The sequence below is a fragment of the Pezoporus occidentalis genome, unplaced genomic scaffold (assembly GCF_034315485.1).
Source record: "Pezoporus occidentalis ecotype Australia unplaced genomic scaffold, CSIRO_AGI_Poc_V1 ctg93, whole genome shotgun sequence".
Lineage (NCBI taxonomy): Eukaryota > Metazoa > Chordata > Aves > Psittaciformes > Psittacidae > Pezoporus > Pezoporus occidentalis.
In genome coordinates this window covers 3,362,920-3,389,328 of record NW_026916294.1, presented here as the reverse complement: position 1 = coordinate 3,389,328, position 26,409 = coordinate 3,362,920, and the positions used below count along the sequence as shown (strand labels likewise).

At 39.2% G+C, this 26,409-nt stretch overlaps 1 protein-coding gene across 6 annotated transcripts in view; it reads left to right on the top strand.

Annotated features, from left to right (window-relative positions):
* The window catches only part of NVL (nuclear VCP like), a 41,895-nt gene that overhangs the window by 10,648 nt on the left and 4,838 nt on the right, over positions 1 to 26,409 (top strand). For 5 of the 6 annotated variants that reach the window (XM_062606020.1, XM_062606018.1, XM_062606017.1 and 2 more), the window contains 11 exons: positions 1,230 to 1,347; positions 1,823 to 1,967; positions 4,685 to 4,955; positions 7,284 to 7,502; positions 8,112 to 8,216; positions 9,177 to 9,239; positions 10,531 to 10,650; positions 11,315 to 11,414; positions 18,551 to 18,657; positions 23,008 to 23,084; positions 24,541 to 24,629. In XM_062606020.1, coding sequence (XP_062462004.1) covers positions 1,230 to 1,347; positions 1,823 to 1,967; positions 4,685 to 4,955; positions 7,284 to 7,502; positions 8,112 to 8,216; positions 9,177 to 9,239; positions 10,531 to 10,650; positions 11,315 to 11,414; positions 18,551 to 18,657; positions 23,008 to 23,084; positions 24,541 to 24,629 — 1,414 coding nt within the window. The remainder of the gene's footprint in view (positions 1 to 1,229; positions 1,348 to 1,822; positions 1,968 to 4,684; positions 4,956 to 7,283; positions 7,503 to 8,111; positions 8,217 to 9,176; positions 9,240 to 10,530; positions 10,651 to 11,314; positions 11,415 to 18,550; positions 18,658 to 23,007; positions 23,085 to 24,540; positions 24,630 to 26,409) is intronic. The other variant, XM_062606016.1, reaches the window with a different exon arrangement.

The window sequence follows — 26,409 nt, the reverse complement described above, 5'->3', positions numbered from 1 at the left end:
TCCAACTTTATTCAATTTTTCTGCTCTCCGCTACAAATGTAGATAGGTGTTTAGAATATGTACCTGTGAAAAAGAATACTAAGCGAAGCTAAACTGCTTATTGTGAAGCTGTTAGATTATTATGTTTCCAGTTCCAACTACATTTTAATTTTAGAAAGCCTTGTGAAGATGTTTCTTAGAATAAAATTGAGTGTGATCGTACAGATTTTTTTTTTAGAAATTACATCTTTTGTGTGTACATTGAGGGAAGGTTGCGTTATTTTTAAAGCAACTAAATATATTGCATAAAAGATGTTTAAAAATAAAATGTGGCCTTTCTTATCGCCTTTCACGTTCACGTCCACTTAGTTTTTGTACAGGGAACAAAACTATAGTTACACATTATGTGTGTGCTGTGACTCTTTACAGCTTAATTGCATTTTCTCCCGAAGTGGAGATGAATGACGACTAGATGGCGCAGTTGCCACCCGATAATGCCGAGTGCATGGGTCTGAAAATACTGTTGTTTTATACTGGACTGTTTTTGAGGATGATTCTAGTGTTTTCCATAAGTATTCCTCTGCCCTACTAGTGCTTTTTGAGAATATGAATAATCTTACGTCTGTTAAACACTGTTCTGTTAGTTACACTAATTATTCTTCTATATTAGTGTTGGTTTTTTATGAACATGAAGTACATGGAATTCCAGAACACTTGTAGGAGTTGCTCATTACTCATTTATACTCTGAACATGGTCAGGCTCTGTAGTCATCTGGAAGCTGGCAGATCATTCTTCATGACCACCTACTGCTACTTTTGTTTTGTGATGTATGTCAGTAACATTAGCTCTTGAAATTCCACAGCTCTAATGTCACTAACAAAACAAACAAAAACCAACCCAGACCTTTCTTGCCTGATTTTCTTTTCTGGACTTAAGCAAGTAAGCAGTCACAATGGAGTATTTATAGAAAACATAAAGCAGCGTAGAGGCAGGTTTAAATTTTAAACAATATATAGACACATTTTGAATCTCATGCCTTAATTATTTCATAGCTTCAGCTCAGCACAGTTTCGTAGTCTGGTGGCTTTCCAGATAGTCAATAATAACAACAGAATTGTTCTAGGGCAGGCTGCTTCTACAGCAGACTTACAGTGATACTTACAACATAGAAAGTCTGAATAATTTCTTTCTCTCTTGTAATGCACTCTGCCATTGTAATTCTGTAGCTATTAATATTTCTTGTTCCTAGTCCAGTGCACCGTGTGTCCTTTTCATTGATGAGATTGATGCCATCACCCCAAAAAGAGAAGTTGCATCAAAGGACATGGAGCGGAGAATTGTTGCTCAGTTCCTGACTTGTATGGATGGTCAGTTTCAGGAACATCTGTACTAAGCTAAACCTCTTAATGATCAGGCTTGCTGTTTTCCTTCAGTAGTGACTCATGGTTACTTTAGTGGAGATAGTGGCAATAATTTTTCATGTTTTGGCACAGTTTCCCTGGGGGATGGTAGGAAGATTCTAATTAATTTGAGAGAATGTTGCTGCCTTATTTTCACAATGGTCTGTGCAGCGTTACAAAAGCCTGTCTGTTGGACAGAGAGTTATAATGGGAAAATGTGTCAAATGTTGTTTGAAATGCTTACTTTTTACTTGATTATGCAAAATGCAAATTCTAAGTTGTGGATATAAGGATGAAGAGCAGTTTAGTCTGCCTTTGGCTAGTTTATCTCTGCTGTTCTGAGTATTATTGTGTGCTGCAGAACCAGAATCCTGCTGCTATCAGGACAAAGTTGAGACAGTGGATATGAGTACTAACTTCCTTCCTTCCTTCCTTCCTTTAGATTTGAATAACGTGGCTGCCACTACCCAGGTCCTTGTTATCGGAGCAACCAACAGACCTGACTCACTGGACCCTGCACTGAGGCGAGCTGGGAGGTTTGATCGGGAAATTCGTTTAGGGATCCCAGATGAAGCAGCAAGAGAAAAGTATGTGTGTTAAAAGTATAAGCTTCTTTTTCCTTAATTAATAAATAAGGAAATAATGTGCAAGTTAACATAAAAATTCAGGAAGAGTATTGTGTTTAGCCCTGTTTTTGCCTGCACACACTTGTGGGTAGGCATACACTGGAAAGTGTGGAAGACATTAAGTGTGCATCTGTTCTTTGTCTTGGTAACTGTGACTACATTTTGAATGATTTCATTTCTTGTGAGCAATTGTTACTGAGTTTTCAAGTGCCTTAATAGTAAAGAGGATGGAATTAAATATATGTTCCCTGTTGTTCAGAAGTTAAACGTGCTGTCTTCGGTGCTCCCTGTGTAACTATTAATTTAGGAACATAAATTAAGTATAGCCCATTTGTTAGTCCTCTCAAGCACATACATACCTTAAGCAACAGGCCTAACTTCTTCCCTTCCATTTTTTTGTGGAAATACGCTGGTCCAGGCATTAAGCTGAGCTGCAGTTATCCTGTTTTGTAACTGGCCCCATTATATTCCAAAGATCTGTGACTGTCAGACTAGATGGAAAAACTAAAACAAACCAAAAACCCCACAACTTTTGCTTTTATAATTAAGAAAGAGCTGCTACTCATTTCCACAATAGCAAAAAACACAGGAAGGGAATCATGAAGACAGCTGTGGCTTGTTATGTGAAGGAAAGAAAGGTTAAAGGATAAGTTAATTCTAGCTCAACAAACCTTATTTCTTAGGTTGACAAAACAAGCTATTTTGCTTGCAGTATTGCTCACTTTGTGTTCTCAACACTGCTGGCTGTTATTCCACCTTTCTTTGCCCCCACCCTGCCCATACAGTAATTATGTATGTAATAGTTATGTTCCTCTTGGTTGTGCAAAAGCATGCAAGTGGTTTGATGTAGAACTAAAGAATTTACTGTTGAGATTTCTGATTCTGATGTTTTTTTTTGGTTTGTGTTGAAAATATGATATTCAGTATGATATTCCCAGAAACAGCACTGCTTCAAAGGGTCGGAGTTGTGAATGGGAAAGCCATCATAGTGTTTAAAGATTGTTCATGAGTTAGTCACATTCGTTCTTGTAATTGTTTTGTGCAGTTTGTACTTGTGTTCCTGGAGGTGTAGGCTTACAGGAACTGTTGGTTTTATTTTTCTTTGTTAAATTAACCACCTCTCTAGCTTTACTGTGTGTTTTGGCTTTGGGCTGGTTTCTGCTGGGGTGGTTTTCTCCTTTCTCTGAAAAATAAAAGGGCCATATAGAAGCAGAAGTCCTCATAGTGCTCTGGTTTACCACGTAATAAAGTCTTGCTACCTAACTACCTACTTGTGGTTCTGCAGCCTTAGGGGGATAAAGTAGAATGAGAAGGAGTACCTGGTGTTTACTTGTGGTGTTTTCATGTGCATGTATGAAGCACATGAAGGAAAACAGTAGGGGATGGATTTGTAATGAGGCATTTACAGTTCTTAATACTACATTCTGAATTACTTGCTTCACTACAGATGTTGTCAGACAGGTTGAAAAAGTCTTGAGAACTAAGCCAATGTCACTAATACAGATTTAAATGAGAGACTGTGGAAATTATTAGTGGGGGAGGCAAACAGATGAAACATACTAAAATTTAAGAGTTATGAACAGAACAAGATATTAAACTATTCAAAACATTTCTGTAGTTACATTACTTGATGTGGAAGTAATTTAAGCTAGTTTTGATTGGAACTAGAAAGCGTGTTAATGTTCTTCACTTCTTGGTTTGTTCCTGGTTTTGTGCTGCTTTTTTAGAATATTTTCCTAATGAAGTGATGTTTTGCTGTTTTAAACAAGCTGATTTGATCCCTCTGCCAGTATTTGTGTGGTGACATTGGCTTTTGTCTTTGGTTTTGACTACTCACGTAGTTTTCAGTTCTCCTTGGCTTAGGAGAACAGCAGGAAGGCCTGGTGGACCTTGAAGGAGGTTTTTAAAGCTTGGGCCTTGATACAGGGTGAAATAACTCCCATTAAAAAAGCATGCAGCATAGCATTTCACTGTTAGTTACCTAGAGCTGTTTTGTATTAGTGATGGAACTGTATAAGTAGGTGTAACTTCAGCTTTTGGGTCAGGATGAGGTAACACATGAGGTGTACACATAAGCTGTTGGAAATGCCCGTTGGAAATTTTAGGGGGGACACAGGAAATATCTGCAGTTATATTCAGCTGACAGTGGTAGAGGAAAGATACTGAAGATTAAAAGACAGAGCTCTTCAGACAGTCTGATTTCATTTGTTGTTTGTAGAATAGTTTGTTGTGGATGTTCTTTGATAAATAAATAAAACTGGTATGGAACAGACAAGGCAGACTAAGGTTGTTACGAATACAAGGTTGAATATCTCAATGCGTAACTTATATGTGTCTCTGTGGTATGCTCTGAGATCTACTCTGTCAATTTAGAATCATAAACTAGGGTTTAAAAAGTCTGTAATGCTGAGATTCACCAAAACCAACTTTTACCCACTGATTGACCTTGTTGGTTGATGCTGGGTTTTGTTTAAGAACTGAAAGGAAATACCTAGTATGGGTTTGTGGGTTTCACTGTTAGCTACTTTCTAGTTGAGTGAAAATTGTTCCCACTGTGCTACTTCAGTTCATGTAGACTGAGAGAGACCATAAATCAATGCTGTTTGTTTTCATGTGAAAATTAAAAAAGCCACAGGTTCATCTTTATTTTGTTGCTTTTTTTCTCCTTACTTCTTCAGAATTCTTCGGACTTTGTGTCGAAAACTGAAGCTCCCAGAATCCTTTGAATTTCGTCACTTAGCACATCTGACTCCAGGTTATGTAGGTGCTGATCTGATGGCACTTTGTCGTGAGGCAGCTTTGTGCACAGTGAACAGGGTCCTGATAAAATCTGAGCAGCAGGAAAAGAAACATATACACACTGGAGGAAATTCAGCTGAAGAAAGCATGGGAATAGGAACAGACATCCTGGTGGAAGAGGATGCCAAACAACTAGAACTACCTCCTAAGGTATTTGTTCATTGAAGCGTGTGCCTCTGAAGGTATAACATAAATCTTAAGAACTGAGCCATTTTATAGTTGGGAAAGTCATTGCTCATAAATCCTTAAACATCTATGGCAAATGTAATTTTAGATTTAGAAGTAACAGCTCTTAAGCCAGAAGCTTAACTCCAAAATAACCCATATAATGGGTCTGAGTAAGTGCCTCCCAAAACCTACACCTTCTAAAGATAGTATTAACGTTTTATACAAGGTGTGTTTTTTCCCTTGGGCTTTTCATTGCTGTTGTTTGTGTTGTGTTGTTTTGTTTGCTAGCAGACCAGAGGTTAAAATAGTGGCTATATCTGCCTTCAGAAGTAACAGAATGTTAAGAATCTCAAAAGTGCACTGAGTTTTTATCAAGCTGTTTGCTGTGCCCTTAGTGAAGTATCCATTATGATGCCTGGGGCTCTTTCCTGACCTGGTATAGTTGCAGTTAGCCAAAAATAGGAAGTACTTATGCAGTCTGCATTTTTCCTTCCAGCTGTATGATTAGTTGTGGTAAATCCCATGTGGCATCTCATACCTATAGCAAGTTCGAGGGAGAGGTATCTATCCAGTGGAAAAGTTGAGTTAGCAATGTAATTTGAGAAAGTATCTGTTAATGTGCAGCACAGCTGGAACTCTGTGGCAGAAAACAGCATTTCCAGTGCCAGAATTATTCTATGGCCCAAGTAACATGCTGTTGTCAGTGAATCAGACCATCTTTATCTAGAAATTCTTGACCCTACTTGTCAATATTTGGAGCATGTATATGCCTTCATTACATGTAGGTTTCCTGAAGATTTGTCTGGAGAAGTAAAACAAATTGGTTTTAAATCCAGTTTGTACTCGGATTCTGGTTTTAGAAGGACTGCCAAAGAATAGTGCTATTGCCATTAGCAAAAAACAGTGTAAAAAGCTGTAGTAAGCTTTTGTATTAGAATAACAGCATCACACTGCAGTAACTCCCAGTGGTTCCTGAGGCCTGATGTAGTCAAAAGAAAGCAGGAAGGGGCAGGTAGTTGCAGCTTTTATCAACATCACCATGATCAAAGGGGTTGATGAGGATGAGGAAGTCTAATCCTAACAGAGCCATATTTTGATAGCTGGCAGGAGGTTGACATAGTCTAATACAGGGCATTGTCATTAAAACCATTATATTATGTTTATAATGGGAAACTAAACATACAAAGCCTTTAAAAATCATTCACACAATTCAGGTAAACAAACTCAGTGGTCTTGGCTATTTCAGAGGTTTTTTTAATGGTTCTGTTAAGGAGAGAAGGCTTAAAAGGATTATTGGGCACTATGAAGACTTCTCTTTCTTTGTGGTCAGTTGTAGAGCTATCTTAGTTGCAACAAATAGGAAGAGATACATTCCCCATATACTGCTGTAGGAAAAATGTGGAAACTTAACAGGGTTTCTTACTATTTTTCTCCCTCTATCTTATAAATGAAAACTTCGGTATAGTTCTCTTGTGGTGCAGTATCAATTGGTTTTGATACAGCCTTTCTGTATAAGAACCGGGATGTATTTGTTGTGCAACTATAAAGTGCTTTGATCAAGTATCTTCTCAGTTTCCCCAATAAGGAGCCAACTGGGGAAATTGGGATGTACCTGCCTGGGGCACTGTGGTCTGCAAGATGGGACAGTGTTGAAAAGCATTACCCTGTGTGTCTATTCTGTTTGCCCAAACTTTATCAGGGCCTTACTACAGAACCAGGTCTAATCAGACTGAGGAAATGAGTTGATGACTTGAAATCAGATTATGTTAAATAAAAGTGCATAATCTAAAAGTGTTAAGAGTTTTAAAGGTGTATATGTAACTGAATATTCTGCAAATTATTGGGATTGTGCTGTTCAGCAGAGTTATTTGCTTTCTCTTGAGAGCAATTTGTTATTAAAACCAGAATTAATACATGTAATAGATGTTTTGGAAATTTCAGCATGGAAAGAACTTTTTCCTAATCAGTGTGGAAGAAACAGTGGGAAGAATTTGAAGACAAAATAAATGTGCTAGCTCTGTTTCTGTGGTTGCTAGCTCTGTTTCTGTGGTATCTAAATCAAGGTTGTAGTCTGTCAGCTCAGTGCTTTCGCAAGTATTACATGTACATAGTACTTTCCTATCATTACATTTTTATCATTAATGTTACTTTTGAATGTTGTTTTGCATATTTTATATGTATCATGCATAATTTGTTGTATAATAATTAATATTGCAATTGAAGAAAGTATTGCTTTGAAAAAGCCCTTAATGGTTCTTAAAATCTAATCCAGTGCATAACCTTATTCTTTCCTTTTCCATATATCCTCAGGATGAATTGCAGAGGCTTTTGGATTTACTGAAGAAGCAAGACCCCTTGCCTGAGGAGCAGCTGCAGAAGCTGTGCATTGAGATGAATGATTTTATTGTTGCACTGTCATCTGTGCAACCCTCTGCCAAGAGAGAAGGCTTTGTCACAATTCCTGATGTGACATGGGCAGATATCGGAGCCCTGGAGGATGTTCGGGAGGAGCTGACTATGGCAATATTGGTATGTCTTAATCTTGCTTTCAAAGATTTTGTCTTTGCACTTCCCTCTGTGTAGGAAATAAAGCTATGCTTGTTTGGTTTATAAGAGGTATTGAAGGTATAATAATACAAGGTGCTGCCCATGAGTTCTAATATGCCACAACCTAGGAATTTTGCAACATCTTCATTTTAAAACTTCATTTGTCAGACTTCTCTAATTTGCTTTCAAATTCATTATGAGTCTGGTACACGTATTTAACCTTTCACGTACTGAAAACTGAAAGCATGAAAACAATGTTCTTTATTACTGAACGTTAAGTTACCTAAGAATTTTGTACTAACAACCTTAGTTATACAACTGCCACACAAAGAATTGGAAACAAGGGAGGTTAGCAGTCTCGCTGCCAGTCAGAGGGCATCTTAACACTAACACCTTAGGATGAGAACTTATATAATCTTTGCTTCTCAGTAATGGTACAGGATGCTGATTGACTGTTTATTCTTTTAGCCTAAGAAGAATTGGCATTAAAAAAATTGCTTATGAAGTATTTTTAATCCAACTGTAACTGAAATGAAAAATTCCATGCTAGCTGTTTGTCACAGATGATGATGATGATGATTTCTTTTCTAGGCACCTGTGCGAAACCCAGAGCAGTTTAAAGCTCTGGGCCTCACTACTCCAGCTGGTGTCCTCCTTGCAGGGCCTCCTGGATGTGGCAAAACGCTGTTAGCTAAGGTAATACATTTTCTAAACACAGAATCATAGAATCAGCTAGGTTGGAAAAGACCTTCAAGATCCTCAAGTGCAACCATTCCTGTCAGGTCCACCACTAAACCGTATCACTAAGGGCCTTATCTACACAGTATTTGAACACTTCCAGGAATGGTGACTTCACCATGTCCCTGGGCAGCCTGTTCCAGTGTGTTTAAAAATACTCGAGAATCTTCTTGAAGTGGATGTTTTTGTAGGGATAGCTGAGTCTGGATGAGACTGCCAGAAGTTGGGCTTTTGCACCTCCTCTCATCATAAAATTAAATTTGGGCCTCTGTGCTAAAGTTATGTGATCTTCTTGTCATAAAATTACGATTTTGCTTGAATTGATATGGAATTACTGCAAAACTTGAAGGAATTAAGTTGGTGAAGAGGAAAATAGCAAAGATGGAAAGAAACTTTATTAGATAACCACTTGTTTGGAATATTTCACTGTAACTAAATTGTATACTTGGAAGTAGTCTACACTCCATTATATTTATGTAGTTTTGTTTATTTTATTTACCTGACTGAAAATACTTCTGTCTTCCTTCTCCTTGGGGCATTTAATTTCTTATGGCCTCCCCATGTAGATGCAGATAATCATTCCAGATTGTCACTCATCTTTGTCTTCAAATGCTCTTATGTAGTTGAATATCTCTTTAACTCCCACTAATTACTGAGACTTCTTCAGCTAATACGGGGGAGGACACTGGGGTGTGAATTTGGATCCCTGCCCCATTAAAGAGGGAGAACACCTTGCTAAATTCCCTGCCTCCGTTCCCAGTCTTCATTGCATATAATTGTACTTGTTTTCTGTATTTTACAAGCAGTTGATAACTGTGTTCATTCCTTTAAGCTTGTTTATTGCTCCATGGACAGAACCAAAGAAAACATGAAAAATGTCTGGTTTATGTATACATCTATTTTTATTCCTTTTGATAGGCTGTGGCAAATGAGTCTGGACTGAACTTTATATCTGTGAAAGGTCCTGAACTGCTAAATATGGTATGCATTAATCATTGTGCTTCTGTTATTTATGGAATTCTTGTCCGAAGCATGGGGCAAGCAAAGTTCCTGGTAATTACACAGCTGGTACTGGTGCAACTCAGGTTGCCTCATCTAACCTCTGCTTAAAGTTTTTGGCTTTTTCCTTTACACATGAACAACTCCACTGCTATCTGGGTAGATTTAAGTATGTTTCTCAGTTTAAATTACATGGCAGATGGAGCCTTCTTGATTTAAGTAGGATTTCTAAATGACCAACTACATCCATCATTGCTTTATGCAGATCTGGAAAAATAACAAAATTTAAAATCTACAGTGAGAACAACTCATGATCAGTAACTTTTTGGTTCCCTACCACCAGTCCCCCTGTCTTCAAACAACTGCTATATGAACTTCAGATGTTCATTCTGTTCAGAGTGCTCACTGGGTTTGTCTGTGAACAGCTGAAGAACAACAGGGCCTTTAATGAAGACTGTATTTGTGAATCATAGAATCATTTATGTTGGAAAAGACCTGTAAGATCATAACTGACTGCCAAGGCCACCACTAAACCATGTCCCTAAGTGCCACATCTACATGTCTTAAATACCTCCAGGGATGGTGATTCCACCACTGCCCTGGGCAGCCTGTTCCAGTGCTTAACAGCCCTTTCTGTGAGTAAATTTTTCCCAGTATCCAGTCTAAACCTCCCCTGGTGCAACTTGAGGCAATTTCTTCTTGTCTTACAGCTTGTTACTTGGGGAGAAGAGACTGACTCCCACCTCACTACAACCCACCTCACTACAACCTCAGTTCCCTTAGCTGTTCCTCATGAGACTTGTGCTCCAGACCCTTCACCAGCTTTGTTGCTGAACTTTGGACATGTTCCAGCACCTCATATGTGTCTCCTGTAGTGAGGGGCTCAGAACTGAACACAGTATTTGAGGTGCGGCCTCAACTGTGCTAAGTATAGGGGGACGATCACTTCCCTGGCCCTGCTGGCCACACTACTCTCATCAGCAGATTCATGGCAAGTTAGATTTATTCCCCAAAAAGTAGAGAAGTAAAAAAGTTTAAACTCTGAATGTACTGCAAACTGTCATAAGTGAGCTAGAGACAGTTCCTATGTAAGTCTTGCTCAGTAAGGACATAGAAACAGACTGTTACTGAAGTAAACTGGTTAGCAAGTTGCAATTCTCCCTTGCAAAGCACCTCAAATACTGTTTAAAACTGATTTTTTTTTGCTTATTTTGTTTTAAATCAAAATCTTCATGTCTGAAATGGTTTCACTGTGATTTGTCTTTTGTTCTAGTATGTTGGTGAAAGCGAACGTGCTGTCCGTCAGGTATTCCAGCGTGCCAGGAATTCAGCCCCGTGTGTTATATTCTTTGATGAAGTTGATGCTTTGTGCCCTCGGAGGTCTGACCGTGAAGTGAGTGTGTTGTAAAATATCTCCATAAATAAATGACCTCAAGTTGCAGGTTTTGTGGCATTGTGTTAGCAACGGAAGCAACCGAAAGGGTGCTACGTTCAGTATCTCCCAAGAAAAGCAATCCAAGAGGCTCTCTCATTGTTGAGGAAAAATATATTAGTCAAATTTTATAAAGCTTTATTTTTTCTTTTACTATGCATATATAGAGAAAAATTACTCAGAGAACGTGTCTATATCTACCAAGTTGGCCATGCAGAGCAGCAGGAAAAGACGGAGTGTAGTTCAATGTCGTGTTTCATTTATGGCCAAATCTGATACCTGTATGCAACTGTAATGCTTGCGTGAAGTTTGTATTTATTTGAACAACGTGAACTGGGTCATGAAAATACCTGAGGCAGGAGTGTAAATGGAATGCATTAGACTTCAGAGCTATTCCACCTCTGAGGTTTTCTCTGTTAAGCACTCAAACCGTATTAGTAGAATTTAATTTAATTAGAATTGAATGCTAAGATTATAAAAATAGAAATCCAGAATACAGTTGCGTTGAAGGTGTGAAAAAGAAACTTTGAGTATGTTTTGGGACAGAGATTTTATTTCTTTTACTTTGAAATATTCATATTCCCGCTGTATTCTCAATTTTGTTGACACATTTCTCCATTTAAAGTCAGGAGCCAGTGTCCGAGTAGTCAACCAGTTACTCACGGAGATGGATGGTCTGGAGAATCGTCAGCAGGTTTTCATTATGGCTGCCACAAACAGGCCAGGTAAGGACCCAAAAATCATAAACAAGAGAAATCATACCTCTTAAGTTCTCTTTAAGGAAATCATGTGTTTTTACATACAGCTAACCTTGTTCTGACCTTAAAATTACAGTGTCTCCTCAAATGCAAACCTTTCCTGATCAATTAATCTGTTCCATGTTCTTGTGGCAGTGTAAGATGAAGCAGCCTCTTTCAAATCTGTCTTAATTAGTACCTGATACCATTGCTGTAAAATGCTTTAAAAGACCTTTGGCTGAATTGGATTTTGGATTATCTTCTTGGAACATAAAATTCTAACTAAAACATGAGTTACGTATTTTTTGCTGCTTAAATTGATTTTTTTTTTAATTTTTTTTTTTTTAATCTAGTACAACCTTACAGTCTTTTGTTTTAATTTTTGTTTGCCTTGAGGGACCTGTCTCATGTTAAATCATTTTCCCTTTTGCCTGTCTTTTGCTTCTTGGGCTTCATGTTCTGAACTTGGTTTCCCCCTTGAGTTCTTTGCATCATGACAGACCTTCTACAAGGTGACGTATTAGCAGAAAATGCTTAAATCTGTATCTGCTTGTAGATCATCTAGTTCCAGCTCCCTGCTGTGGGAAGGGACACCTTCCACTAACGAGGGTTGAACTACTATTTGAAGGAAGCTAAAGGAGATTTGTGAGGCAGATTGCAATCAGCAATGTATTACTGGCCAGTGACATTGATGAAAAAAGTGGATTTGAGGTTAAGATGCCAAACATAAACAAAATTTAAAGGCAGGGATAACAAATCTGATAACCAAATGGGAGTGTGTAGATGTATCTATGAATTCTGTAAATAGAAATGAATTCTATCTTGATAAAGGAGTTGTTTTGCCAACACAATAAAACATCTGTTTTCTGAACAGCAGAGCTTGGCACATCTGGCTTTTGTTAGAGGAGGCAATTATCTTTGCAGTTTGGATAAGGATGAGTATCTTGATTCAGAAAGATACCAGCTGTGAATACACTTAGGATATGTTTAGACTACAGACTTCTGCTGTGATGCCTGTATTGCAAAGAAACATAAGTTCTAGTGGATGCAGCTTTTATCAGAGCAGTTTTTTCTTTTGTGCAGTTTACTTACCATTTATTGGGCTTCTGAAGAGGCAGTGTTCACCAAATTAAATTCTACTAGTATGGTTTGCGTGCCTAATAGGAGCATGCTGCAAATAGAGAACAGTGAAGTTCATGCTAGTAAAGCAGTCTTACCACCCTAAGAATGAAATGTTCAAGCAGAGACCTGAAGGAGAAACACTGCTTATATTGGCTAGTATATTTAAATAAATCCCACAAACAATAAAAGTTGTGGTGTCTGAAAAGCTCTTTTGCTTAGAAGTCTGACATGGTTATGAAAGATGTTTCTGTCATATTTATGTGCAATAATGGTGCTGGGGGGTTGTAATATAAATCCAAATAATATATGTGTCCCAGCGGAACCTTCCACTGGATCTGTATTGTGAAGTGTGAGATCTCATCTTTTTTTAATCCATGTTAATGGGAGAGAAAATGTTTTTTCAAGCTGCTTCTTTTTTAGTGTGGTTGCATGCATGTTAGCTTTTACAGTTGGTTGCTGGTACTGTTCATGACATAGTATATGTTGTCAGTATTGTAGCCTCAGAGACCATCATGCCAAAAGAAGATCCTTCTCTCATAAAAATATTACTGTTATTATAAAGAATAACAGTACTAGCAGTAGGGTAGCAGTTGTGGCATCAAGGTATGTTCCTGGTGCAGCTGTTCCAGTGAGATGCTAGTACCTGTGACAAGGGATTATTGTGACATGGTGGTGGTTTATGTATCCCATGGCTGAAGGCTGCCGAATTCTTTTTTTAAAATGGCTTTTAAGGACTTGGAACACTCTTAATTTCCATCTTTACAAAAGGGCAGGCACAGTAGATTGCATATGGTAAACAAAGGAACCAATCTGCAAGTGATAATTCTTCTTCTGAAATAAGTCTTTGATCTACCCTAAAAAGTAGGATATTTGAATGTTCTTTGCACTTACTCGGTGACTTTGAAAGTCCTCTGTGGACCTTTCTTGACTACTGCTAAATTAGCAGGGATGCGGTATTCCCAACTCAATCTCTTTCCACCTAAATGCAGAACCAATGTAAAACTTTGTCTGAAGAGGATTAAACTTTTAAAGCACTCAATGTTATTAAAAAGAGAGAGAGGAAAAAAGAGACAGAAATGACAGAAGCTTTATAGGTCAGAAAATTACATTCTTTTTCAGTCTACTCCTTTCCCCAAATCCAAGACTAGTTATTTACGAAACCATCAAGCACCACTGTTAACTAAGGTCTGTAATTTCCCACAGTTTCCTAGTTACCAGTGTGAGCTTCACTGTTGGATAGTGCTGCTTTCTGCTCTTCTTTTACTTCACCGGGCTTTGAACATTTACAAACCCTTTAGAGAATTGCTGCGTTTATGTGGGATCTAAGGAACTTTATGTAACCTGAGAAAACATCAAGAAATCAGTAAAATGCTACAAAGTGATAGTGGTTTAAGCTTGATGTAAATGTTGATGCTGCCTTTGCTGTTATTTATGGTCTTTTTCTCTAGCTTTTTGTAATGAATTCTTGCAGAAATCCCCTTGTACTGCTATCTTAGAGCATAGTCCTAGTTCCAGTGAGTTCCGTTTTTCTGTAGCAAGTTCGTTAGTTTTCTAGAGCCAGTCACCTGAATCACATGTTTTGAAACACAGTAGAAAACTAATCTTCAGTCTCTGATAATAGTTCCAGTTTTGGTTTGGGGTTTTTTTGTTTGTTATGATTATATCTGTTTATACGTGTTCTGGAATGAAAGGCAAGATAAGATCTAAAAAAAGCACCTAATATGTGAGGCATGGAACAGTTTATTTCATAATAGCTCCAATTCACACAAATTACATTTCTGCATTTCACCAGCCTTTAAACAGTATGTATCTTTCACAGTAATTTTAGGGGAAATCGTTTGTTGTGTAGGAGCAAAATTGTTAACTGCAGAGTTCATCTAGAGTCTCAGAATCTTTCAGGGTTTCTGGAACCTTTCTGAGCTGCAGAATGTCACAAATGTGAGGACCTAGGTCTTGTATATGTCAAATCATAGAGTCATATCATAGAATAGTTGAGGATGGAAAGGACCTTAAGATCATCCAGTTCCAACCCCCTGCCATGAGCAGGGACACCTCACACTAGACCATGTCACCCAAGGCTCTGCCCAGCCTGGCCTTGAACACCGCCAGGGAAGGAGCATTTACCACTTCTTTGGGCAACCTATTCCAGGGCCTCACCACCCTCACAGTAAGGAACAACTTCCTTATAATCTTAGAAGCTGTAGTGACTATAGCAGAAGTTTGATGGATTCAGCACAGTAGTTGTTTCTCGTGTATGCATGGAACTTTGTAAGCATTTTTGACCCTTGCACAGTTCAGATAAAATATGAATGATCAACTGGAAATGAGTGTTGAGACTACCAGATTTTATTATAGGACAATAGAATGTCATAGAATCATAGAATAGTTTCGGTTGGAAAGGACTTTAAGATCATCTAGTTCCAACCCCCCTGCCATGGGCAAGGACACCTCACACTAAACCATCTCACCCAAGGCTCTGTCCAGCCTGGCCTTGAACACTGCCAGGGATGGAGCATTCACAGCTTCCCTGGGCAGCACATTCCAGTGCCTCACCACCCTAACAGTAAAGAATTTCTTCCTTATATCCAAACTTCCCCTGTTTGAGTTTTAACCCATTACCCCCTTGTCCTATCACTACAGTCCCTAATGAAGAGTCCCTCCCCAGCATCCCTATAGGCCCCCTTCAGATACTGGAAGGCTGCTATGAGGTCTCCACGCAGCCTTCTCTTCTCCAGGCTGAACAGCCCCAACTTTCTCTGCCTGTCTTCATACGGGAGGTGCTCCAGTCCCCTGATCATCCTCGTGGCCCTCCTCTGGACTTGTTCCAACAGTTCCATGTCCTCTTAATGTTGAGGACACCAGAACTGTACACAGTACCCCAAGTGAGGTCTCACGCTCCTTTTGATGCAGCCCAGGATACTGTTGGCTTTCTGGGCTGCAAGCGCACACTGCAGCCGGCTCATGTTCGTTTTCTCATCAACCAACACCCCCAAGTCCTTCTCCGCAGGGCTGCTCTGAATCTCTTCTCTGCCCAACCTGTAGCTGCGCCTGGGATTGCTCTGACCCAGGTGTAGGACCTTGCATGGTTAAACTTCATGAGGTTGGCATCAGTCCACCTCACAAGTGTGTCAAGGTCCCTCTGGATGTCATTCCTTCCCTCCAGGGTATCAACTGAACCACACAGCTTGGTGTCATCGGCAAACTTGCTGAGGGCGCACTCAATCCCACTGTCCATGGCAGCGACAAAGATGTTGAACAAGACCGGTCCGAACACCGATCCCTGAGGGACACCACTCGTTACTGGTCTCCAGCTGGACATTGAGCCATTGACCACAACTCTTTGCATGCAGCCATCCAGCCAGTTCTTTATCCACCAAGTGGTCCATCCATCAAATTGATGTCTCTCCAATTTAGAGACAAGGATGTCGTGTGGGACAGTGTCGAACGCTTTACACAAGTCCAGGTAGATGACATCAACTGCTCTACCCCTGTCCATCAGTTCTGTAGCCCCATCATAGAAGGCCACCAAATTGGTCAGGCAGGATTTCCCCTTAGTGAAGCCATGCTGGCTGTCACCAAGCACCTTGTTGATTTTCATGTGCCTTAGCATGCCTTCCAGGAGAATCTGCTCCAAGATTTTGCCAGGCACAGAGGTCAAAGGATTCATGCAAAAATACTTCCAATAGAATTTAATAAAGAGGATAACATTTTGTAGTAGTTTGGAGAGCAGTATAGCAAACTGAAATACTACATCATTCTCTAGAGGCTAGTGCCTGGTCTAACCTTTAAAAACAAAGCAAGGAATGGAGGTACTCTAAATGTCCTATTACATACTTTTGCCAGATTATTTGGAAAATAGTACTACTGTTTTCTAATAACATAGTCATCACTGTTGACTACATCAGAAAACCAAGACAGGAAGTTACTAACTAGACATTTCTCAATAGAAGTATATTCTCTCTGTGAGACAACTGCTTGGAAGAGAAGTGCTGTGTGTTAGAACGTTTCCATGTTTCACTTTCAAACTTGAGAGCTAATAACTGGCTTTGAAAGAGGTGTCTAGGATAACCACCTTCCTTTCATTAAAATGTTAAATGTATCTAAAATTAGTTGACTCTCTTTGTTTAGGTAAGTTTCAAGATAATAGGTATGGAGAGAATTTCCTCATTTATCAGGATGGAATGCTTTGAAATTCCTAAAAGAAGAGCATTATTCAATTCTTTTAAACAGATACGAAGGGCATCGAATGAGTGGGTTTGACCAGTGAGTAAATACTCATTTTCTGTGTTATGTGACTTGAATTTTCAACAACTTCAGGCCCAGGTTTGAGCCAACAGAATTAAGTGAATTCACTCATAGGGAGGTGGGGAGTGTAGATCCTTGTTTTCAACTTTGGTATGGTCTTCTCAGCATAAACCACCATTTCTGTAACATACTGAGTTAGCTTGCATTGTTGTAACTCTTTGAATGTGGGCAGTGTAATCACTAACACACAAATGGATGAATGCGTCTTTAGACTGTATCATTAACTTGATATCATTGTGCCATGTTCTCAGTGTGCAAAATGGAAATAGCTTTTTCCATGTCAAGTATTTTTAAAGAGCTTTTGAAACTTCAAATGCGGAAGTTTTCAAGTGCATGGTGGTGTAATGCAATCCCTCTTGAGAGTGTTTGTTTTCATTGTTGTAATTGATCTGTTGAGTGAACTTTGTCATCTGACCTTAATAATGTGGCAAGACTTCTGTCCACAGGCACATGAAAACAGGAAAGTGCACTTGTGCCAAAAGCAAGATAAAGTATCATATAGCACTGTACACAGACATACAAGAAAGATGTTAGATCCCATGGCAGGGATTCTGCTTAACTCTTGTTTCATCTGGTCTGGATTAAATTAACACATCAAGTTCTTCCTTTTTTTTCCCTCACCATCTTCAATAGCTGATTTTTGCCTACATAGATGCCTCTGGCCATGCCTGCTGTATCTTGGGGGGAAAAAGCTTTTGTCCAAGAAAAAGATAGTGGAGCAGCTTTTCTGTATGCATCTCATTTTACCTTTTGTCCTTTAAGCGTAGGTGAGAGAGTAACTTGAACAAAACTGTACACATCTTTAAAAAGTGAATCAAGACTACTGTGGTAGATCAGGTAGTAGGACTCTTGACAGAGCTAAGCAAACTCTGCTTTCAGCTCTCTTGGCTTTAAACTGTCAGAGGGGAGGGTTAGGTTAGGTATTAGGCAAAAGTTCTTCCCTGTGAGGGTGCTGAGGCGCTGGCACAGGGTGCCCAGAGAAGCTGTGGCTGCCCCATCCCTGGCAGTGTTCAAGGCCAGGTTGGACGGGGCTTGGAGCAACCTGGTCTAGTGGAAGATGTCCCTGCCCGTGGCAGGGGGTTGGAACTGGATGAGCTTTAAGGTCCTTTCCAACACAAACCAGTCTGGGATTCTATGAAACTGTTTTCATTTGCCAAAAAGGGATATCTGTGCTTCCATGCTACTGTTTGGGGGTTTGGCTGGTGTTCTTTTAAACATCTCTATAGTAAGTATTAACTGCTTAACTTTTACCAATTCTTCACCTTTAATATGAATGCATGTAGATTGTGTGTTAGCAACATTTTGCCAAGAGAACATAATAAACTGGAAGCACTTTTTCCCCTTGTTGTGAATTAATGTGGAACTCCTCACTCAACCATGCTAGATATGACAGTAAACATGTTCTAGTACTATAATGACAAGATAGAGTTGTTTTCATTTGTGAAGAGATGAAGCTGGTATTTATAAGCCATCTTTGAGAGATGCAGCTTTACTGTTCTGGGTAATAGAGGCTCCTACTTGACAGAGATGAAACTATTTCAATCAGCTATTTTAATGCTCAGAGCTTCAAATCCTGGCACAAATTTTGCCTTCTTTGAATCTCAGTACAAGTGTGGATATATTGCTTCTCATGTGTACACTTTCCTAAGCATGTATTTCATTTCTGGATATTATTTTCTTCTTTCCCCCTCCCTAAGATATAATTGACCCAGCTATCCTGCGCCCAGGTCGACTGGATAAAACACTGTATGTGGGTTTGCCACCACCTGAAGATCGACTTGCTATTTTAAAGACCATCACCAAAGTGAGTATTTGGAAATAAATCCCTCTCTCAAAGCTTGGTGGAATGATTTAAGACAAAGTGAAATTTTGCAGAGAATTGCAGGATCCTGTCTCAGGAAACACTTGCAGATATTACATGAGGTCATAAAAATAAACCATCAGTTGCATCTGCTGTTAAAATTGCTCTGAGCTGATAAATCTTGAGTAAAGCAAACATGGTAAACATAGAAGCTGCTGCCTTAGTAGTTACAATTTGAACAGATTTAATGAAAAGATTCCTATCTTTTGTGAGTAATGGCCCTAGAAGCGTTTTGCAAACTTTTTTGGGGGGGGTTCCACACGTTCAACCAGGATGATTCACAAGCTCCAGCTGAATTTGCTCAACAGCAATTCTGCCACTTAGTTGCCTTTAGGATTAAAGGAATCTTGTGGTGATAAAGGTTGTAGGTCAAAATGTGAAATATGGTGGGTCCTCCCTGGGGTTAATGACACATTCTGCCACTTCAGAGATGTGGATTATAGAATTCTAAGGAAGAATTTCTTTACTGTGAAGATGCTAAGGCAGCGGAACAGATTGCCCAAGCAAGCTGTGAATGCTCCATCTCTGGCAATGCTCAAGACCAGGCTGGATGGAGTCTTGGGTGATATGGTCTAGTGTGAGGTATCCCTGCCCATGGCAGGGGGGTTGGAGCTGGATGAGCTTTAAGGTCTTTTCCAACCCAAACCATTCTATGATTCTTTAAGTATTACAGCAGTAATCAAGGCCGTTAAAAAAGAACATGGAAATCATCATGAATTACTTGGATATTTTCTGCTTCTTCCAGTAGATCAGCAGCATTGGTTGTTAAAAGCAGGTATTCCGTCCAATTCTGTGGGTGTTTTTGTGAACTGCAGAGGAGACCAAGTCTTCACTCTAAGGAAAGTTAGCACTGTGTTATGAAGAGTGTGGCAAAAATTACTTCGCAACTTTGTAAAAAAGATAATTCAGACTCGTGTAAGCATAAAGTTGTGGTATAGGCAATAGTTAATCCCACAGGAGAATTCACAAAGTGAGAACTCATTCAAGCGTGTTCCTTCGTGCCAAAATAGTTGTTCCAAAAGTCAGACTCTTGTTACAAATTCAGGATGTTAGACTTTCCTTCATTTGTACTTCATGGAGGAAAAAGAAGTATGCCCCTATTTGTTCTTACCTCTAACTCAGTTAATTTTTTCTATATATTATGAGAATATTTCAGTTAAAACTTTTTACAACCTTCTTCTTAAAGATGGTTGCCTTTTAAAAGACCTAAAGAGAATCTGAGTGTAACATCCCTGAATCATCCTTCAAGCATACCATAAGGAATGATGGTTTTTATTTTACCACATTTATTTTTAAAGATAACTGAATGTGTTCTTTAAAAAATGGGTTTATATGATTGTTCTGCCTTAAAAGAAACAACCCTGTTCTTCTGGAAGAAATGGGTAGTAAGGGTCAGTCAGTCACTAGACTATCTAAGCAGAAAGCTTTTGGTACAGACTCTGCTCTGGTGTGTAACATGCCGGTCTTGCTCTCCCTAATTTTTGCTGGAGAATCTTTGGAGGTTTGTAGGATCTCAGGTGCTTTCACTGTAATCAGTGGTGTGGGGAAATAGTGCAGCAAAGGTTGGTGATGCAAGACTGCCTGGGAGAGGAAGGAGGCATTAAACAAAACTGGTTTCTTTTACTCTCTCATCAAATTGACCTGCTCACACTCTCACAGCCACATACAGTCACCAAGGTGCCTGCATCTATGTGGGTAATGCCAGGATCACTTGTGTGCTATACTGAGGATAAGGAACTCTGTGTTGTCCTCACTCATCTCTTGGCTTCCTCCTGACTGGCAGTGGCAAATAGTTGCTGGAAGTGTTTTCTAGATTCCCTTAAAGAACCAAACAGTTAAAATTGTGCTTACTTCAGCTGCCGTAAATCTTGGGCGAGGTTGCTGAGAAGTGTCTTTGCTCCCTCCTCCTGATAATGACACTGGCTACAGTCTGAATGTTGAGATCACACCAAGAGGAGTGGCCCATGGGATGTGGTAACCTTACCCTGTTACCAGAGGGTATTTCTGCTGACAAACCGTCTTTACTGTGGCCTTATCTGAACATGTGCCTTCTTGTGATACAGGCAACACATTGCATAGTGTTTACCAGCTTGGTTCCTGTGGATCCTGTCGTTGGTTATCAGGGCATGTTATTTTTGGAATGCCAGATACTTCCATGCATACTGAATTCATACCAGTCTTAATTTTATTACAAATCTTTGTAGTGATTGAGATGTCAAGTCTTTGATGGATTATTTTTCCTCAGTTCTTGAATTAAGAGGCCAGCAGAAATGAGATAAAACACTCTCTGAATGAGTCTTTGTGTGTTTCTATGTCCATTCCATGAGGAGGCTGAAGCTGCTCTCCCTTTACTACTTCTGCAGTTACCAGAGTTCTCATAAAGCTAGGCAAAGATTTGTTCTTAACACTAGCAATAACAAGACATAGGTTGTTATTTTCTTTAAAAATATATAGGAGTTATCTACAATAACAGCATGGAATATGGAGAGAGAAATATATGTTAAATAAATTGAAATACCTTGGCTTTGGTCAGATTTCATCCATGCATTCTAGGTAAGGAAATTTGAGAACAGGAGCACTTGCTTAAATATGTGCTCAGGGCTAGATGAACCCAAATGTTTGGTGCAAATGTGATGGTGACCGTATGCATTCCCAGGAATCCCTGAGGAATACATGCACAGGATGTGGAAACTGAAAATCGTTGCTGAGGGAAAACATGGATACTTACAAAGGCAGCACTGAGGAGTAAAGATTGGAGTAAAGGGGAGGTATAGGTTGTAAGGCACCCTGCCTAAATGTGGGTTGAAGCCTTGTTGTGAAATGAGAGAGTTCTATTTCAGTTAACTTGTAAAATCAGGCATTTTCAAATTGCATATTAATTATGCAAGAGAAGCATGTCTTCACACGTTTAGGTTACTAGTGTTAGTTACATTCCTGGAAGCTGTATCAGGCTTCTCTGGTGCACGTACTACTGAGCTTGTCTCCAAAGAAGGCAGATCAAAACCCTCAGACAATGCCCAACATGTTTGCTACTCAAAGCAATAGGTAAAACATTTCTCTTTAGCAAAGGTGGTGTCTGGCTTGCAGTCATGTACAATTACTGCAGTATCCCATATCAAATTGTATGAGGCTTCCTTGCTTCCAGGTTAAAGTCAAGATGTTGAAACATTTCAAGATGTTTCAAAATCAGGCTGTTCCTTTGTTTCTTTTGGTTTGTTTTCCACCCCCTCTTCCCTGACTGGTGTTCTGCCAAAGATTCATTCAGGATTGTTCCCATACTCAGCAATGGGTAAGAACTGCCCGGACTCGTGATTATTCTACTGTTACATATTCCAGGGGTTTAACTTGTCAGTTGCTATACATCTTGGGTTTCTTCCTTGTTGGAGGTATTGTAGGTATGTAGTAGTTCACCTGAAGAAGTCAGAAAAGAATTACATCAATTTGTGCATTTCTGTCAACTGATTTTCTGGCAGAAATGTATCCGTTGTATCAAGAAGTGTCCCTTCCCGTCTAAACTCAGGTGTTGTTTGATACTGTAGACATCTGGAATCTCTGTGCTACCGTGGTACTACTTCACTGTTGTCTAAGGGTAATGGATCTGCATGCTTACCGCGTTTGACAACTTGGTTGGCTAGTTTCAACAAATAATTTATAATGTTGGTCAACAGTTTTTTGCTGTTGGAGATGCAAAAATAATAACAAAGGAAACCACTTCTGGGATTTTTGTGGAGCAAGCAGTAATGATACAGAAGAGTAGTGTCGGTCTACAGGACTGTCTACAGTATGTGTAAGCTTTCATGAAATCCAGAATGGAAACCTTCTACGTTTGGAAATACATGTGTAGAAATAAAAGATGAACTAGTTCAGTCTTCAAGGTGATAAGACTAAATCTACATGCTTATTGCTTAGGTGTTCGATTTCAACACATAGTAAAACTAGAAGTTCAGCTAAGCAATGCTGTGATTGTAACCAGTTCCATAAGGCACGTTTCCATCCGGAACAGTGTCGGTGTTGCATTGCCCTGTGACAGGCTGGCCATCGTTTTCTTAGAGAAAATCTAATCTGTTGGTGGGAAGTTTAAAATTTAGCATTATTTAATATTTCATAATGAAATGTTTTTAAGGCTGCTTGTCCTTCTTGTGGGTTTGAGATTAAAAGCATTAATAAATGTGGATATTTCAGGGATTGTTTCAGAGCCCTGTATGATTTCTGATAGATGAAACTCAGTAATTTTGAGGATAGCATGTGTAAAAAATAGTGGTTTCTTATCTTCCTATTATCTCATCCCTTCAGGATGGCACCCGACCTCCACTGGATACTGATGTAAGCCTTGAAGAAATAGCTTACAGTCAACATTGTGATTGTTATACGTGAGTAGCTTCTAGTTTTGACTTTAATATTTAATATGCAGTGCTAAAGATCTTCTGATGTGTAAGTATGTTTGTTATGTTGCTATTATTAAGACAGTGTCTTAACTTTTAGGGTTCATAAACCTTCTCCCTTACACTACTTTTCTTGCTTTCAGTTAGGCTTTTCCCAAGGAGTCTGTAGGCGTATACGGATTCTAAGGTCTCTTTCATCTGGAATAGTCCTCTTCATGTTGTAAATACAGATCAGCAGAGGCCTCTTGGTTTTGCCTGGCTTTATTTTCTCATCTTGCATAATCTGAGGATAAAAGAGCCCTCTAAATTGTGGACCCATATACAGTGATGATGAAAAGCAAATTGGTTTAACAACCATAACCAGCTCCTGTCAGAGAGTTGAAAGCAGTGTGCTTGACAAAGCAGTGAGGGCCTATTTCAACTTGTGCTTTGGGAATACCAAGGCATGTGTTTTAGGAAAGCTCACTAGCCGTATCTGTCAGAATAAAGTGTAGTTGCATTCTACAAAACTTCAAAAAGCTTTAATCTATTAAATGACTTATTAATAGTTCATGATTCTCTGGAGTACCCAGAAGTTAAAGTTGCTTGTCACAACATTACTTTTGAATTAAGGAATGGAGGCTATCATCAATAATGATTTCTAGTTTGTCATTGTTTCATACTTGGGAAAGATCAGTACCTTTTCTTTCTCTGCCCCTTTCACTCACTGTCATTTGGGGGGGTGTTTGGTTGTGGGGAGTTTTTTGTTTGGGATTTATGGTGGGTTTTGATTGGTTTGGGATCTTTTTCTTTGGTTTTCTGTTTGGGGTTTGTTGTTGGGGGTTGGTTGTGGGGTTTGGTTTCATTATTTTAATACAGCAGCATATCTGGCACCCACAAATGAAGCATGGGGAGTTAACTGAGAATTGTCCTTGGTTCAGTGACTTGCACCAGTTTAAAGGCTTGTGAAAAGTCGAACAGCTGGAAACTAGATGCAAATCTTTAGAATGATTGATCTGACCCTGTTTTCTTGATACTATTATTTTATGAGCATATTAACTGTTGATGCAGCTTTGAGCAAGGCAACTCCCTTTTGTAATGGGTGATTCCATTTGAATCTTTCATAAGATTGATAGGAAAAAAAAATGTATCCTGTTCCCACCAAATGGCACAGTATTAATCAGTCCTTTGGCATTTTTAAGGCTGTTAAATGGGGGTTTTGTCGCTTCCCTTGTTCCCATTTATTTGATCTTAATCTATGATTAGGCTCTGGAGGATGTCAGTCCATAACGAAGGCTGCAGCACTGTGTAGCTCTTGTCCCTCTTTCCAGTGTTCTGAAGATTATTCTTCATGACAGCACAACCCATCTCTTACCGTGATCTGTAGTGTTTTGCCTTTCTGCATGCTGTCAGCAAAAGACAAGAGGGTTTATCCTACAATAACCTATTCTGTTTGTATCTGTAGAGGAGCAGACCTTTCCGCTCTAGTGCGTGAGGCTTCAGTTTGTGCCTTAAGACAGGAAATGGCCCTGCAGAATACTCAAATCAAGAAAGGTAAGCAAGCTTACAGAAATCTTAACTGAATATGGAGAAGATGAATGGACTATAAAGTATTTAAGGTCGTTCAAGACAAGCACAAAGGCTGACCCAAACAAAAATTGTCGGATTTGTTTCAAGAACACATAAGCATCTTTGAAGTAATTGCAGGGGAGAGTATAGGAAAAACTGGATATGCTGCAGGTTCACCATATTTTCTTCCTAAAAGAACTGAGCCTTGTAACCCTGAAGAAAATTTTATGTTAAACTGTAGCAGTATAATAGTGTGTCTATGTATGTATATACATACTATTGTAGTAGTATAAACTGACAATTCATATACTAGACTGAATACACCGTTGCCAAATTTCCACACCACCATCAAAGACTAATTATACTGACTTATTTGCAGATTTGAGTCCATTTTTAACTGCAGACATACTGATCATATACCTTTGGAATTCAGTTGTGTTGTTTAACTGAATACTTGCATCTAGTGTACTGGTGCTTGGAAAACCTGAGTGCCATGTTTCATCTCAGGTGTTGAGCTCATCAAGAGCTCTTGCCAGGACTTTAACAGGGAATTATAAATAGTTTCAAGTACAATGTCTGCCTTTTCCATATCTCTCTGCAATTTTAAGTTCCATTTTCCTGGCTTTTTTCTTTTTCTATACAGATAGGAAAATATAATTGGAAATTGAAGCTCTTGATATAAAATGTGCATCTAGATTTGTTTTTCCAGTAATTTTGCTTGTTATTTTACCTTTAAGTCAAAATGCAAAGCTAAGATGGAGTTGTGACTTTTCACATTATGTCCTTGGAAAACATCTTAGACATCAGAGGCATAATGAAAGCCTAAGAACCATGCTGGAATTTTGATGGCTTTGATTCATTCTGTTTGATCTAGTAAATATCCGGTCTCATCTGGTTTTTAACAGCAGTAGGTTAACAGAGCAGACTGTTTGCATTTCTTGTTTTGAGGAACTAGTGTGTTGGTTTAGAGTGGGGGAAAACAAAGAAACAAAGTAGGACAGCCTTCACGGTTGTGTGACTTGGATACCCATTTTGTTTACTGTAGATGATAAAAGCTTCTGATTTGAGATGGAAATTTCCGAGTTTATCCAGTTTGTTTTACAAGTAGGCTTATAAAATACAGCAGGCTTGAATCAGTCAGAGATGTTCATCACATGAATTCAGCATCCACAATTACAATTGCAGCCTGAGCACTTACTGTATGGACGTGTAGGCAGCCAGCAAGTCTGTAATAGATGCCTAGCTTGATCTGCATGTTTATAGCAGCTGCCTATTTGGGATGTCCTTGAGTTTGGATTTCCAAGCTGTCAGCCCTGGCTGGTGGTTTTGTTCATTTATCTCTTCAAAAGGGTAGTATGTGTACACAGACTGGAGAATTTCTTCCTTCAGTGTTACTGTAAGTGCCTCCCCTCCCATCCTCTGTGCATGCCTGTACATGGGTGATGTGTGTCCTTATCAGGCAGTAGTTTGGACTCACCTGGCTGAGATCAGTGCTGCTACTTTCTGTTCTGTAGAAAGTCTGTGGCAACTTCCTGGTTGTACCTGGTGTTCTCCCTCTAGATCAGTTCAGGGTTGTGGGGTGTTTTTAACACTCAGCAGTGGTTTGCTTGAAGCAACTTGTTTATAGTGAAATGGAAATGTATCCTTTTTGTGGTATTTTTCACAAGAATCCATAACTTCTACATCCAACTTGAACAGCTGATGAGGTGGGTCACTGCAGTCTGGGAATTGCCAGATACTGCAGCTTGGTGTAAAAGAGGGGGGA